The 14,922-nt window shown below is 44.7% G+C and overlaps 1 protein-coding gene across 3 annotated transcripts in view; it reads left to right on the plus strand.

Annotated features, from left to right (window-relative positions):
* The window catches only part of LOC115194264 (mitogen-activated protein kinase kinase kinase 7), a 28,037-nt gene that overhangs the window by 10,165 nt on the left and 2,950 nt on the right, over positions 1–14,922 (plus strand). For 2 of the 3 annotated variants that reach the window (XM_029753851.1, XM_029753861.1), the window contains exons 12-16: positions 8,895–8,975; positions 11,465–11,532; positions 12,406–12,508; positions 13,113–13,174; positions 13,665–13,780. In XM_029753851.1, the coding sequence (XP_029609711.1) occupies positions 8,895–8,975; positions 11,465–11,532; positions 12,406–12,508; positions 13,113–13,174; positions 13,665–13,780 (430 nt within the window). The remainder of the gene's footprint in view (positions 1–8,894; positions 8,976–11,464; positions 11,533–12,405; positions 12,509–13,112; positions 13,175–13,664; positions 13,781–14,922) is intronic. The other variant, XM_029753870.1, reaches the window with a different exon arrangement.

The raw sequence follows: 14,922 nt of genomic DNA on the forward strand, positions 1-14,922 counted from the left end.
GTAGATTGGGATAGAAAACACTCTGAAGTTTCTAAAACTGTTTGAATGATGTCTGTGAGTATAACAGAACTCATATGGCAGGCAAAAACCTGAGAACAAATCCAACCAGGAAGTGGTTTGCAGTTTTTCAACTGATTGCCTTTCCAAACTACAGTGTCTGTGGGATCATTTTGCACTTCCTAAGGCTTCCACTAGGTGTCAACAGTCTTGAGAACCTTGTTTCATGCTTCTACTGTTACTGGGGAGAGAATAAGAGCTGTCTCAAGCCTGAGACCAACAAGTTGTTTACTACGCAGGCGCACCGTTTCTTCTTTTTCCTCTGTAATGAATACGCTATTGTCCAGTTGGAATATTATTGAAGATTTATGTTAAAAAGACCCTAAGGATTGATTGTAAACATCGTTTGACATGTTTCTACGAACGGTAATGGAACTATTTTGACTTTTCGTCTCAGGTTTTGCTCTAGCGCATTATGCCTTTGGAGATTAGTGATCTGAACGCGCGAATAAAACGGAAGTAACTGTATAACTTGCTTTGATGGCTGAGCTCTGTACTCAGAATATTGAACAATGTGCTTTCGCCGTAAAGCTATTTTGAAATCTGACACAGCGGTTGCATTAAGGAGAAGTGTATCTATAATTCTTTCAATAACTGTTGTACATTTTATCAACGTTTATGATGAGTATTTTTGTAAATTAATGTGCTCATTCACCGGAAGTTTTGGGAGGCAAAATATTTCTGAACATCACGCGCCAATGTAAAATGTGGTTTATGGATATAAATATGAACTTTATTGAACAAAACATGCATGTATTGTGTAACATTGAGTCCTGGGTGTGTCATCTGATGAAGATCATCAAAGGTTAGTGATTAATTGTAGCTGTATTTATGGTTTTTGTGACGCCTCTCCTTGCTTGGAAAATGGCTGTGTGGTTTTTCTTGTTTAGGCGCTGTCCTAACATACCGTAAATTCCGGACTATAAGCCGCAACTTTTTTCCCAGGCTTTGAACCTCGCGGCTTAAACAATGATGCGGCTAATATATGGATTTTTCCGGCTTTCCATTTTTTTTTCTCCAAAAAAACACATTCTGTGACGTGTTCAGTTTTTTGGCGGCATGAAGCTTTCATTAGAGCAATGAAATTGCCGAACGTGTTAAGGTCAAACAACTTTTTTGTTTACTGTTTAGATTAAATCGAGCGCTCTCAAACTTCATCATTCTGATTACGGTAGTCATTTTGTCACCCTCATCATGATAAAGACACAGAGAAATGCATATGATGCAGCTTTCAAGTTGAAGGCGATTGATCTGGCTGTTGGAAAAGGAAATAGAGCTGCTGCATGGGAGCTTGGTCTTAATGAGTCGATGATAAGACGTTGGAAACAGCAGCGTGAGGAATTGACTCAGTGCAAAAAGACAACTAAAGCTTACTGCTAATTATTTTTTTGTTACAAGCCGTGTTTCGTTAAAGCCTATTTATTTTTGTTACAAGCCGTGTTTCGTTAAAGCCTGTGTAAAGTTCATTTGTTTCAATGTACCGGTAGGCACCTGCGGCTTACAGACATGTGCGGCTTATTTATGTTCAAAATAAATAAAACAATTAAATTCAGTGGGTGCGGCTTATATTCAGGTGTGCTTAATAGTCCGGAAATTACGGTAATCTAATGTTATGCTTTCGCCGTAAAGCCTTTTGAAATCGGACAATGTGGTTGGATTAACGAGAAGATTATCTTTAAAATGGGATATAATAGTTGTATTTTTGAGAAATTTGAATTATGAGATTTTTGTTGTTTTGAATTTGCCGCCCTGCTATTTCACTGGCTGTTGGCAGTGTGTCCCGAGGGCTAGCGTCCCACATGTCCCAGAGAGGTTAAACAAATGTTAGAGATTCTTCAAAGTAACCATCCTTTGTCATGATGACAGCTTTGCACACTCTTGGTATTCTCTCAACCAGCTTCACCTGAAATGCTTTTCCAACCGTCTTGAAGGAGTTCCCACGTATGCTGAGTACTTGTCGGCTGCTTTTCCTACACTCTGCGGTCCAACTCATCCCAAACCGTCTCAACTGGGTTGAGGTCGGGTGATTGTGGAGGCCAGGTCATCTGATACAGCACTCCATCACTTTCCTTGGTCAAATAGCCCTTACACAGCACAAACCAGTTGGGATGACGGTATCGTTGCAGAATGCTTTGGTAGCCCTGCTGGTTAAAAAAGTGTGCCTTAAATTCTAAATAAATCACCCACATTGTTCCCAGCAAAGCACCATCACACCACCTCCTCCATGCTTCACGGTGGGAACCACACATGTGGAGATAATCTGTTAACCTACTCTGCGTCTCACAAATACATTGCTTGTGTTTCTTGGCCCAAGCAAGTCTCTTCTTCTTATTGGTGACCTTTAGTAATGGTATCTTTGCAGCAATTTGACCATGAAGTCCTGATTCACACAGTCTCCTCTGAACAGTTGATGTTGAGATGTGCCTCTTACTAGAACTCTGTGACGCATTTATTTGGGCTGCAATTTCTGAGCCTGGTAACTCTTATGAACTTATCCTCTGCAGCAGCGGTAACTCTGGGTCTTCCTTTCCTGTGGTGGTCCTCATGAGAGCCAGTTTCGTCATACCGCTTGATGGTTTTTCCGACTGCACTTGAAGAAACTTTTCTGGATGGACTGACCTTCATGTCTTAAAGTAATTGATGGAATGTCGTTTCTCTTTGCTTGTTTGAGCTGTTCTTGCCATAATATGGACTTGGTCTTTTACCAAATAGGGCTATCTTCTGTATACTACACCTACCTTGTCACAACACAACTGATTGGCTCAAATGCATTAAGAAGGAAAGAAATTCCACAAATTAACATTTGACAAGGCACACCTGTTAACCTGCATTCCAGGTGACTACCTCATGAAGCTGGTTGAGAGAATGCCACGAGTGTGCAAAGCTGTCATCAAGGCAAAGGGTGGCTACTTTGAAGAATTTCAAATATCAAATATATTTTGATTTGTTTAATACCTTTTTGGTTACTACATGATTCCATATGTGTTCATAGTTTTGATGTCTTCACTATTACTCTACAATGTCGGAAATAGTACAATAAAGAAAAACCCTTGAATGAGTAGGTGTGTCCAAACTTTTGACTGGTACTGTGTGTGTGTGTGTGTGTGTGTGTGTGTGTGTCACCAAGTTATAAAAATAAAACAAATGTATCTGTTCACAAGTATTCCCACGCATACTAGAGAGACGTGATCATATACAAATGTAAGCAAGGTTTGAAATGATTGTTTTAGTCAAATATTCTATATGTTTGGGCTTCTTGCGGTTAGTTTGCAGTCTACAATTATTTGTAATTATGTTCCGATCCCTCGATCGTCCCCTCAAGAAAAATTTGGTTGAAATTAGTTGACGATCCCTGCTTTAGGCCTACCTCATTCAAACAACCAAGACTTGATTTGAATTGTTCTGGAGGACACGTTGTAACCGATGGAGAGCTCAACAAACTTGTAGCTGGGTATGTAGTTGAGGAAATGCTGCCCTTATCCACAGTAGAATCTGTCATTATTGGGCAACTTTTTTACTTTTTTTTTAATGTAACCTGTATTTAACTATGCAAGTCAGTTAAGAACAAATTCTTATTTACAAGGACGGCTTACTCCGGCCAAAACTGGACGACGCTGGGCCAATTGTGCGCCACCCTATGGGACTCCCAATCACGGCCGGATGTGATACAGCCTAGAATTCGAACCAGGGACTTTAGTGACGCCTCTTGCACTGAGATGCAGTGCCTTACATTTACATTTAAGTCATTTAGCAGACGCTCTTATCCAGAGCGACTTACAAATTGGTGCATTCACCTTAAGATATCCAGTGGAAAAACCACTTTACAATAGTGCATCTAAATCTTTTTTGGGGGGGGGGGTAGAAGGATACTTTATCCTATCCCAGGTATTCCTTAAAGAGGTGGGGTTTCAGGTGTCTCCGGAAGGTGGTGATTGACTCCGCTGTCCTGGCGTCGTGAGGGAGCTTGTTCCACCATTGGGGTGCCAGAGCAGCGAACAGTTTTGACTGGGCTGAGCGGGAGCTGTGCTTCCTCAGCGGTAGGGAGGCGAGCAGGCCAGAGGTGGATGAACGCAGTGCCCTTGTTTGGGTGTAGGGCCTGATCAGAGCCTGAAGGTACGGAGGTGCCGTTCCCCTCACAGCTCCGTAGGCAAGCACCATGGACTTGTAGCGGATGCGAGCTTCAACTGGAAGCCAGTGGAGAGAGCGGAGGAGCGGGATGACGTGAGAGAACTTGGGAAGGTTGAACACCAGACGGGCTGCGGCGTTCTGGATGAGTTGTAGGGGTTTAATGGCACAGGCAGGGAGCCCAGCCAACAGCGAGTTGCAGTAATCCAGGCGGGAGATGACAAGTGCCTGGACTAGGACCTGCGCCGCTTCCTGTGTGAGGCAGGGTCGTACTCTGCGAATGTTGTAGAGCATGAACCTACAGGATCGGGTCACCGCCTTGATGTTAGTGGAGAATGACAGGGTGTTGTCCAGGGTCACGCCAAGGTTCTTAGCACTCTGGGAGGAGGACACAAGGGAGTTGTCAACCGTGATGGCGAGATCATGGAACGGGCAGTCCTTCCCTGGGAGGAGGAGCAGCTCTGTCTTGCTGAGATTCAGCTTGAGGTGGTGAGCCGTCATCCACACTGATATGTCTGCCAGACATGCAGAGATGCGATTCGCCACCTGGTTATCAGAAGGGGGAAAGGAGAAGATTAATTGTGTGTCGTCTGCGTAGCAATGATAGGAGAGACCATGTGAGGATATGACCGAGCCAAGTGACTTGGTGTATAGTGAGAATAGGAGAGGGCCTAGAACAGAGCCCTGGGGGACACCAGTGGTGAGAGCACGTGGTGCGGAGACAGATTCTCGCCACGCCACCTGGTAGGAGCGACCTGTCAGGTAGGACGCAATCCAAGCGTGGGCCGCGCCGGAGATGCCCAGCTCGGAGAGGGTGGAGAGGAGGATCTGATGGTTCACGGTATCAAAGGCAGCAGATAGGTCTAGAAGGATGAGCGCAGAGGAGAGAGAGTTAGCTTTAGCAGTGCGGAGAGCCTCCGTGACACAGAGAAGAGCAGTCTCAGTTGAATGCCCAGTCTTGAAACCTGACTGATTAGGATCAAGAAGGTCATTCTGAGAGAGATAGCAGAAGAGCTGGCCAAGGACGGCACGTTCAAGAGTTTTGGAGAGAAAAGAAAGAAGGGATACTGGCCTGTAGTTGTTGATGTCGGAGGGATCGAGTGTAGGTTTTTTCAGAAGGGGTGCAACTCTCGCTCTCTTGAAGACAGAAGGGACGTAGCCAGCGGTCAAGGATGAGTTGATGAGCGAGGTGAGGTAGGGGAGAAGGTCTCCGGAAATGGTCTGGAGAAGAGAGGAGGGGGGATAGGGTCAAGTGGGCAGGTTGTTGGGCGGCCGGCCGTCACGAGACGCGAGATTTCATCTGGAGAGAGAGGGGAGAAAGAGGTCAAAGCACAGGGTAGGGCAGTGTGAGCAGGACCAGCGGTGTCGTTTGGCTTAGCAAACGAGGATCGGATGTCATCAGCCTTCTTTTCAAAATGGTTGACGAAGTCATCCGCAGAGAGAGAGGAGGGGGGAGGGGGAGGAGGATTCAGGAGGGAGGAGAAGGTAGCAAAGAGCTTCCTAGGGTTAGAGGCAGATGCTTGGAATTTAGAGTGGTAGAAAGTGGCTTTAGCAGCAGAGACAGAAGAGGAAAATGTAGAGAGGAGGGCGTGAAAGGATGCCAGATCCGCAGGGAGGCGAGTTTTCCTCCATTTCCGCTCGGCTGCCCGGAGCCCTGTTCTGTGAGCTCGCAGTGAGTCGTCGAGCCACGGCGCAGGAGTGGAGGACCGAGCCGGCCTGGAGGATAGGGGACAGAGAAAATCGAAGGATGCAGAAAGGGAGGAGAGGAGGGTTGAGGAGGCAGAATCAGGAGATAGGTTGGAGAAGGTTTGAGCAGAGGGAAGAGGGAAGAGATGATAGGATGGAAGAGGAGAGAGTAGCGGGAGAGAGAGAGCGAAGGTTGGGACGGCGCAATACCATCCGAGTAGGGGCAGAGTGAGAAGTGTTGGATGAGAGCGAGAGGGAAAAGGATACAAGGTAGTGGTCGGAGACTTGGAGGGGAGTTGCAATGAGATTAGTGGAAGAACAGCATCTAGTAAAGATGAGGTCAAGCGTATTGCCTGCCTTGTGAGTAGGGGGGGAAGGTGAGAGGGTGAGGTCAAAGGAGGAGAGGAGTGGAAAGAAGGAGGCAGAGAGGAATGAGTCAAAGGTAGACGTGGGGAGGTTAAAGTCACCCAGAACTGTGAGAGGTGAGCCATCCTCAGGGAAGGAACTTATCAAGGCATGAAGCTCATTGATGAACTCTCCAAGGGAACCTGGAGGGCGATAAATGATAAGGATGTTAAGCTTGAAAGGGCTGGTAACTGTGACAGCATGGAATTCAAATGAGGAGATAGACAGATGGGTCAGGGGAGAAAGAGAGAATGTCCACTTGGGAGAAATGAGGATTCCAGTGCCACCACCCCGCTGGCTCGATGCTCTAGGGGTATGCGAGAACACGTAGGCAGACGAGGAGAGAGCAGTAGGAGTAGCAGTGTTATCTGTAGTAATCCATGTTTCCGTCAGCGCCAGGAAGTCTAGGGACTGGAGGGTAGCATAGGCTGAGATGAACTCAGCCTTGTTGGCCGCAGACCGGCAGTTCCAGAGGCTGCCGGAGACCTGGAACTCCACGTGGGTCATGCGCACTGGGACCACCAGGTTAGAGTGGCAGCGGCCACGCGGTGTGAAGCGTTTGTATGGCCTGTGCAGAGGGGAGAGAACAGGGATAGCCAGACACATAGTTGACAAGCTACAGAAGAGGCTACGCTAATGCAAAGGAGATTGGAATGACAAGTGGACTACACGTCTCGAATGTTCAGAAAGTTAAGCTTACGTTGCGAAAATCTTATTGACTAAAATGACAAATGCTAGCTAACTAACACAACGCTGCACTAATCAAGTCGTTCCGTTGTAATGTAATAGTTTCTACAGTGCTGCTAGTCGGTAGAGGTTGGCTATTATACAAAAGCAACTTTGTAGCTAGCTAACATAACATAACACTAATCAAGACGTTCCTGTGTAATGTATTTAGTTTCTACAATGCTGCTCGTCGGTAATAGTTGGCTGGGTATGGAACAATGGCGTCGCGGGGGACGGAAATAGCTGGCTAGCTAACCTAGCTAACCTAGCTATCCTCGATAATTACTAAACTACACAATTATCAAGCTATGACAAAGACAGCTATGTAGCTAGCTAGCTAACACTGCACTAGTCAAATCGTTCCGTTGTAATGTAATAGTTTCTACAGTGCTGCTAGTCGGTAGAGGTTGGCTATTATACAAAAGCAACTTTGTAGCTAGCTAACATAACATAACATAACACTAATCAAGACGTTCCTTTGTAATGTATTTAGTTTCTACAATGCTGCTCGTCGGTAATAGTTGGCTGGGTATGGAACAATGGCGTCGCGGGGGACGGAAATAGCTGGCTGGCTAACCTAGCTATTACTAAACTACACAATTATCAAGCTATGACAAAGACAGCTATGTAGCTAGCTAACAAACACTACACTAATCAAGGCACGGTCTAAGCCTTAGACCGTGCCTTAGGCCTATGTAATGTTGACATTGTTTACACTGAGTGTGGACACAATGTTTTGGGGGTGTAATGCAAAAGTAATATAACAAGTAGTGTAACTAATTACTTTTCCCAGGGAGTAATAAGTCAAGTAATTTGTTATTGTTAAAAAAGTAATAGGTAATATATTAAACATTTTTTTTAGTAACGACCCCAACACTGATGGAGATACAGATTCTGTCACATTGAAGTAGGCCTAGCCAAAGATATAGTCCTCAGAGATGCACATATGAATATGCAAATGTTTTACATAAACTGCCCATGGCGTTCTGTAAGAGATCGATAGATACATACATACATGCATGCATGCATGCATACATACATACAGTAATCTTACATCAGCTACTGAAGTGGGTTTCATCCCAATACGAGAGATGGAGAATTATCTATGCCATTAGAAGCGACTATCATGTCTCCTTCTCCGTCAAACTGCATGCCTCACCCCTCATATAAACGCCTCCATATGCCCCTCGGCACTGGTGCCAATCATCTCCCCTCCCTCACACAGATCGAAGGCTGAGAGGATGCCTTGTATTCATCATCAGCCCTGTCATGTCTACATTTTAGGCTTTGGAGGCAGTCAAATACTGTTTGGCATGAAAAAGCTATAATTAAGTCTCTTGTCAGGGTTTTCCCTCATGCTTTCTTTGAGAATGTTTTTGCTATATCAATTATTTTCAACATTCCATGTGTTATTGTTGTCAATGGTATATCATATGAATAATAATCATGTATTTAGCTTTAATCTGTATATCCTCAAAGCTCTTCAATAGTTAAATCAATTATGCTGTAGTTACTGTGTATATTACAATCTTCAGAGCCATCTATCTGATTTGATCATCTTTTCTAAGTGGATTCATAATAAATATCCCTTTTAGTACATTCAAACTGCTTGCTGCGTGTAGCTGGATGCCTAACATGTCTGTGCTGAGACTTCCCATGCCGGGCCTAAATCGGCATCGCTAGCGCTGTGATGTCGAACCAATCAACTGACCACAGGATGCATGCTTCCCGTGCAATGTGCATGTACTTTTGTGCTCTGCATGCCAGTAGAGTCCAGAGACGAGTGAGGGGGAGAGGGCACCGTCCGACATGTATGCTCCAGCTTTGGGCCCTCTCTCTTTGTCTGCATGCATGTGTACGCCAGCTGTGTGTGTGTGTATGTGTATCTGTTGCAGCACGTCCCCAGTATAAACGAGGCCACCGTAAAACGGCGTCATTTGGCACCATTCTGGACGTTCCCAAGATCGTCTTCACAGGTACCAGTGCGGACCACCAGGCTACCTGGTGCCCTGGGTGTAGCTGGCTTGACTGAACTGAATCAGCGGGTTCCTCTGTTTGCTCTGGGCTCTGACACTGCTGTTCCTGTAGTGTCTGTTACTCCAGGTATCACAGCCTACAAGGGTCACTGGCTCCTGTAGGGGCCAACTGGCCAAACACCTTATACTTTGTCTTTCCATTTTCCATTTGAATTGAAATATGGGGATATTAAAAAACGAAATATTCCCCAATCTAAATAAGTCATTATTTTATGAATGATGATAAACCTGGAGTAACACAGAGTTCTCTTTCCTCGCTTGTCTTTTGTGGATTTGACAAGATGTTAAAAGGGGCATGAGTTAACATGGTGGCATTCTTATTGGGGTTTCACCCTCTAGCCACAAGGTGCTGATGGAGCCATTTCAATTCACATAGATCCGTCTTTTAATCTATTTATCTAATCCAGATTCATGGATGAATCCAGACTTGAGTTAGCCTGGTGCAAAACTAATAGAATAAACTCTTGATTTAGGGGCACAGACCGGTTATCTAATCAGCATATTTGCCATCGGAGAGGAGGGGGGTGAAATTGGTGTGATAAGATGCATAACTCATGGTCCTGTTTGTCTCTCAGATGTCGTTCTGCTTTTACTGCAGGCAGGGAGGGAGTAAATCAGTTGGCTTGGTTGCTAGCTCCCCTCTCAGCTCTCTCCTCTCAGCTCGTCCTTGTCTCTCATGCATAGAGGACGTCTGTTAAAACCTCTGCGAATATATTTTTTTGCTTCTTCTCTTTACAACCATTAACTTTGTAAAAGTCATTTTGATTAATTTCCCTCACGTTGTGGGTCACACAGCTATTATTACCATCCGAGATAAGGATGAAAGAAATGGGGACAGCAGCACTGGATATCACAGTCCTTTTCTATTTAGGAAGTAGGAGCTGTATAAGACATGTTGAATGAGTAGTTAATTAAACCGAGTGACTAAGGGAGAGGGCTGACGTAAGGGGATATTAAAGGTATGACAGGGTTGTTATCACTGTATGTGGCACACCTGGATGTCACTCATTCCTCCAGTTCATTTGACACCAGTCTCTATTTAGTAGCTCAATTAGTACGAGGCGTTACTTGATTTTTTTTTTTTACGTTTTGGATTGGCATTCTAATTCAAATGTCTTCAGTTTTGTATCGTAGTAAGCTGGACCTTAAAATGGCTATAGTCACCAAGTATTCTTTTTACACGCAAAAGGACAATAACAGGACCTTTTTCTGATGTATACGCCCTAGAGCAACAATCACTGCAGTGACAGATGAGCATGTGTCTCAATCCAACGTTCAGTGTATTGTTTCTGTGTGTCTCTGCCTGTGTGTCTCTGCCTGTGTGTCTATTGGTTTAAACGTGTTGTGCTATAGATATATCCTACTTTGGAGAGGTAAAGTTAAAATCCCAAGACCATTAGACCAGTACTTAGACCAGTAAATAGACAGAGGGGCAATTGCCCCCATCCCTGTTCCCTGTAGTGCCACATTTCGCAAACCTACATTCCTGGTAGTTTTAGATGTTAGGTTCCATACCAGGATTTTTATATAAAAAACAACTATTTCAGGTGTTGGCAAGTATTTCAAATTACAACCTAACACAGGTTTGTCATATTGCAATGTCATATTTCTAGCAACTGACTTCAATTGTCCCAAATGTAATATTTGAATGGTTACCATTAATGTGTCCCACATTGCAGTAGTCTAAATTGTATTGTATGGGTCTCTGAGATTGACAGCAAGGAGTGTGCGGAGGGTAAAAAGACCACAATGCTCTCATTGACAGGTAATTTCCAGCAGCTTGATATTCCAACGGTAAGACGTGACTCTGAAGACATTGTTCAAAGTTCTCTGGCAGAGATGGAACTAATAATATCTTCAACTGCCAGATGGCTGGAATTTCTCCTGTTATTCTGAAGATGCCAGGCAGGTCAGAGCCAACCTCAGGTTTACCTTGGCTGGGGATTAATGAGGAAGACTGCAGGACAGGGCCAGGCCTGCTAGTCTTGTCTGAGACCCTACAATGTGCTGTGAGCCCTGAAATAGCCTAGTTCCCCATCACCAGCCCCACCAACCCAAACAAGCAGATCTGCACAAACACGTGACACAGTGAGGCTTACCTATTCATGTGGTACAGTAGGTGTGGTCTGCAATGGAGTGGTGGTGTTTGCGCGTGTGTTGTGCCGTGTTAGTGTAAAGGTTGGGGGGATAACTGCTGCTCTATGGTCACGTTACGGCCATGCCATAGCACATGTTGACAGGCCAGGAAGTCGGGGGTTAAATCTGTGCAGCTGTCCTGGCTCTGTGGATTGGACCCCCCCCCCATCCCACACCACAGGCAGGCAGACAGGCAACAGACAAGTCCCCCTGGAACTGTCTCTGGGTCTCGCTCATGTCCCCCCCTCTATTTCTTCTCTCTATCTCTCCCTTTTGCTCCATCCTTTCCACAGCCTCCTGTGAGGCGCAGAGGCGTAGATCTGTACAGGACCTCCCGGGGATCGGCACAGACTCCAGCCAGGTAAGATGCTCTGCAGTAGAACAGGGCCTAGGTTGTCGAGTGTAGCACCGTACAGAAGCCTTTCAGAAGCCTTTCATTTGTTTTCCTTTTTAGAATGGTATAGTATCTTCTCTCCCCTTTTTGGATTGTTTTGCATTTTGACTGATCACCCCTATCATGTTTTGCTTGCTCTCGGAGGATTTGATACATGCTCGGTCAAACAAGGTGTCCCATGGGGGGGAAATGCTACAAGATGTGACGGAGAATACTGTTTGATATGTCACTTTTGAGAAGATCAAGATATTCCAGGTGTAGGAAGAACATTGTCTCCTCCCCCCCCCCCACGGACAACCTTCAAATAAGCCCCTACATCCTTGCATTCTTAAACGTTGATTTCTACAGTATATTTTGTTAAAAGGCACACCTCTTCCTGTGCAGCGCTATGCAGTAGCAAAGTTTACTGAGTTTAGTAAGAAGCTAGACTTTGGACGCGGATGTATTTATTCTTGTGTTCTTTTGTGAATTAGGAAAGAGAATATTTTGATGAATTCCCAATGGTGTGACAGAGATGGTGGCACCTCTGATTTTTCTTCTGTGTTTCTCTCTTGCGGAAGTGTGTACATAACCACAGACTGACTTTAGACCTTGTTTTTCACCCTTTATACTTGACACTTTTTACTTGACAAACTAAGCATTGTTTTACCCCACTGGAACAGGCTCAGGATTGCCATGTGGGTTTCTGTTGCCGCTGTCATTGTTGACTTTGCTTGAGTGTCAGATGTATGCACCATGGACAAAAACAAAAGGGACATTTCTTCTATGAGTGATTGACAGTGTTGTTGGCCTGTTACAGGGGCTGTATGCGTGATTGACTGTGTTGTGGTCCTGTTACAGGGGAGTAGGAACAGCAGCAGGTCCTCCAGTCCCAGTGTGAGGATGATGCCGCCTGATAAGACCAACAGCAGAGGGTACAGCTTCTCTCCCGATGACCCCACAGGTATAGTAGTCTACCTCTGTCTCTCAAACATGCTCATCTCTACAGCTACTTCTACAGATGAAGCTGGAAGGAGTTTTGCACATGTGAAAAATAATAATAATTTGATTAGCAAATTCACTCATACTGCCCATGTTCCTTACTGTATTATCCTATATTGATGCTGGTGCTCAACTTGTTGCTTAATGTAAGATCCCAAGACATTGTATCCCATTCCCTTTGTACTGTTGAGAGAGGAAAAAGTGAAGGTTGGCGTTTAGAACCAGTTTGATTGAATGAAGTCAGCGTCTCGTGTTGGTTGTGTCACCCTCTCACAACCCTGAGTGCTGTAATGGCATCAATGTCATTGTGGATGGGGGCCTAAATCACTTGAGCAGGTTCTGCAGACATTACGTAATCCTCATCAATGATTTAAGGCGCTGGTCTCCTGTCACACGGAGCCTGAGAGGGGCGGGGACACTGACACAGGTCTATTTCTGTTGAAGGACTTCTGGTGTCTATTGATAACTGTGTGCCTGCCCAGTCGACTCATCTTGCACCGCCTGGGCCTGTGCTGGTGTCACTGTCAGACCAAAAACAAACACAAGTCTTGCTCTCTCCTGCCCAGATACCAACGGCTCAGACAACTCCATTCCCATGGCATATCTCACTCTGGACCACCAGCTGCAGGTAGGGTTCCATTTCATACTGGACCTCCCCCGACCCTGTCCTGCTAATGTTAAGCATTATTTTATGCCACAAAACAGCTTGATCCCACTCCCATCCCATTCAAGTGTTTGTGTGACCTGTCAAAATTGGCCTCGAGATTGGCCATTTGACAAACTCTTGATTATTTTTCTTTTGTAGATTGCTCTATTTTGTGTTTGAATTCAAATGTTGAGGTTTTCCCTCTCAACGGTGTTTTCAAGGACACTGAAAATTGACTGTATTAACTCAATTAGTGCAGGGATTACTTCTGTTGTCAAAGTGAGAAAATGATGCTATCTCAAAAGCGGAATGTTTTTTTATAAATACCCACCGGCAACGGCGGTGAGACATGTTGTGTATTTTTAAAAGCTCTGACGATTCTGAGAGCTGATAGAAATACATTTTGCAATACATCTAACTGGCTATAAGCTCCCTAGATCAATTAATGACAACATGCGTGGTTTATTTTCAGCCCCTCGCTCCTTGCCCGAACTCTAAAGAGTCCATGGCCGTGTTTGAGCAGCACTGTAAAATGGCCCAGGAGTACCTGAAAGTGCAGACAGAAATCACCTTACTGATCCAGAGAAGGCAAGTAGTGAACCCTTACTGTACCTCTCCATCTTGTCGGGCAAGCGTTCAGCCACTACCAAAGTGCTGAGATAATACGCTATTTGTTCATTCTGGGTTGTTTTTTTAAGGGGACTGATGTGGTACTGCAGTGTCTAATGTAAATTACCTCTTGTACTGTAAGCCCTGCTGAATGTGACCATACACACATTTTTGATATAAACAGACAAAAGAACATCTCCGTGTTACGGGATGGGCTGTCTTGTGACTAACATAACAAGCAGCTCCATCGGATGTGTAACACGTATTTAGACTTGGGCGTATGACTATGCAGAAGGCCACCCAAAGGGATTTACTGAATTTCGATGACAAATCCAAGGCAGACGGGCCATCTATGCGGTGGAAGTCGAGCGCAGTGGAACAACTGGCTGTGTTTGGCTAAAGAGCTCAGCTCATATTTATAGACGATGACTTTAGCAAGGAAACTACCGTGTTTGTGGAGTCAGCGTTTTTCTCACACGATCAATCCGATGCTTTGGTGCTCCTTTGCATCTCTCTCCAGACTCTGTTGTGCTTATTGTGAAGTGCCCCTGTTCAAGCACAGCTGAGTAATTCACCATTATCGGAATAAAGGCCCAGTGTAGTCAAAAGCGTGATTTTCCTGTCTTATATACATTTCCACACTATGAGATGCAAATAATACTGTGAAATGGTGAAAATTATGATCATGCCCTTTTAGTGTAAGAGCTGTTTTGAAAAGACCAGCTGATATTTCAGCCTGTTTTGGTGGGATTTAGTTTTAACCTACCTGGTGACATCACCATGTGGTAAATATACCAATAGAAAGAGTTCCAAACCTCTCTGCCAATAACAGCTAGTTTTCTCTCCAATCAGAGCACTCTGACAGTGATGAGTTCAATTCTTGCTTGAGAAAGTGCGCTTTGCTGAGAAACTATATTTGTTTTAAATAAAAACTGTAACAAATCAACAATCACAGTGAGGTACTTGTTAACCAGAAAATGTTTGACATTGAGAAAAAAACGGCTGCATTGGGCCTTGTAAATGCAACAGTTTCAACGATTTTACCCAGTTACAGTTCATATAAGGAAAAGTACATTTGAATAAATTACTTAGGCCCTAATCTATGGATTTCACATGACTAG

The sequence above is a fragment of the Salmo trutta genome, chromosome 1 (genome assembly GCF_901001165.1).
Source record: "Salmo trutta chromosome 1, fSalTru1.1, whole genome shotgun sequence".
NCBI lineage: Eukaryota > Metazoa > Chordata > Actinopteri > Salmoniformes > Salmonidae > Salmo > Salmo trutta.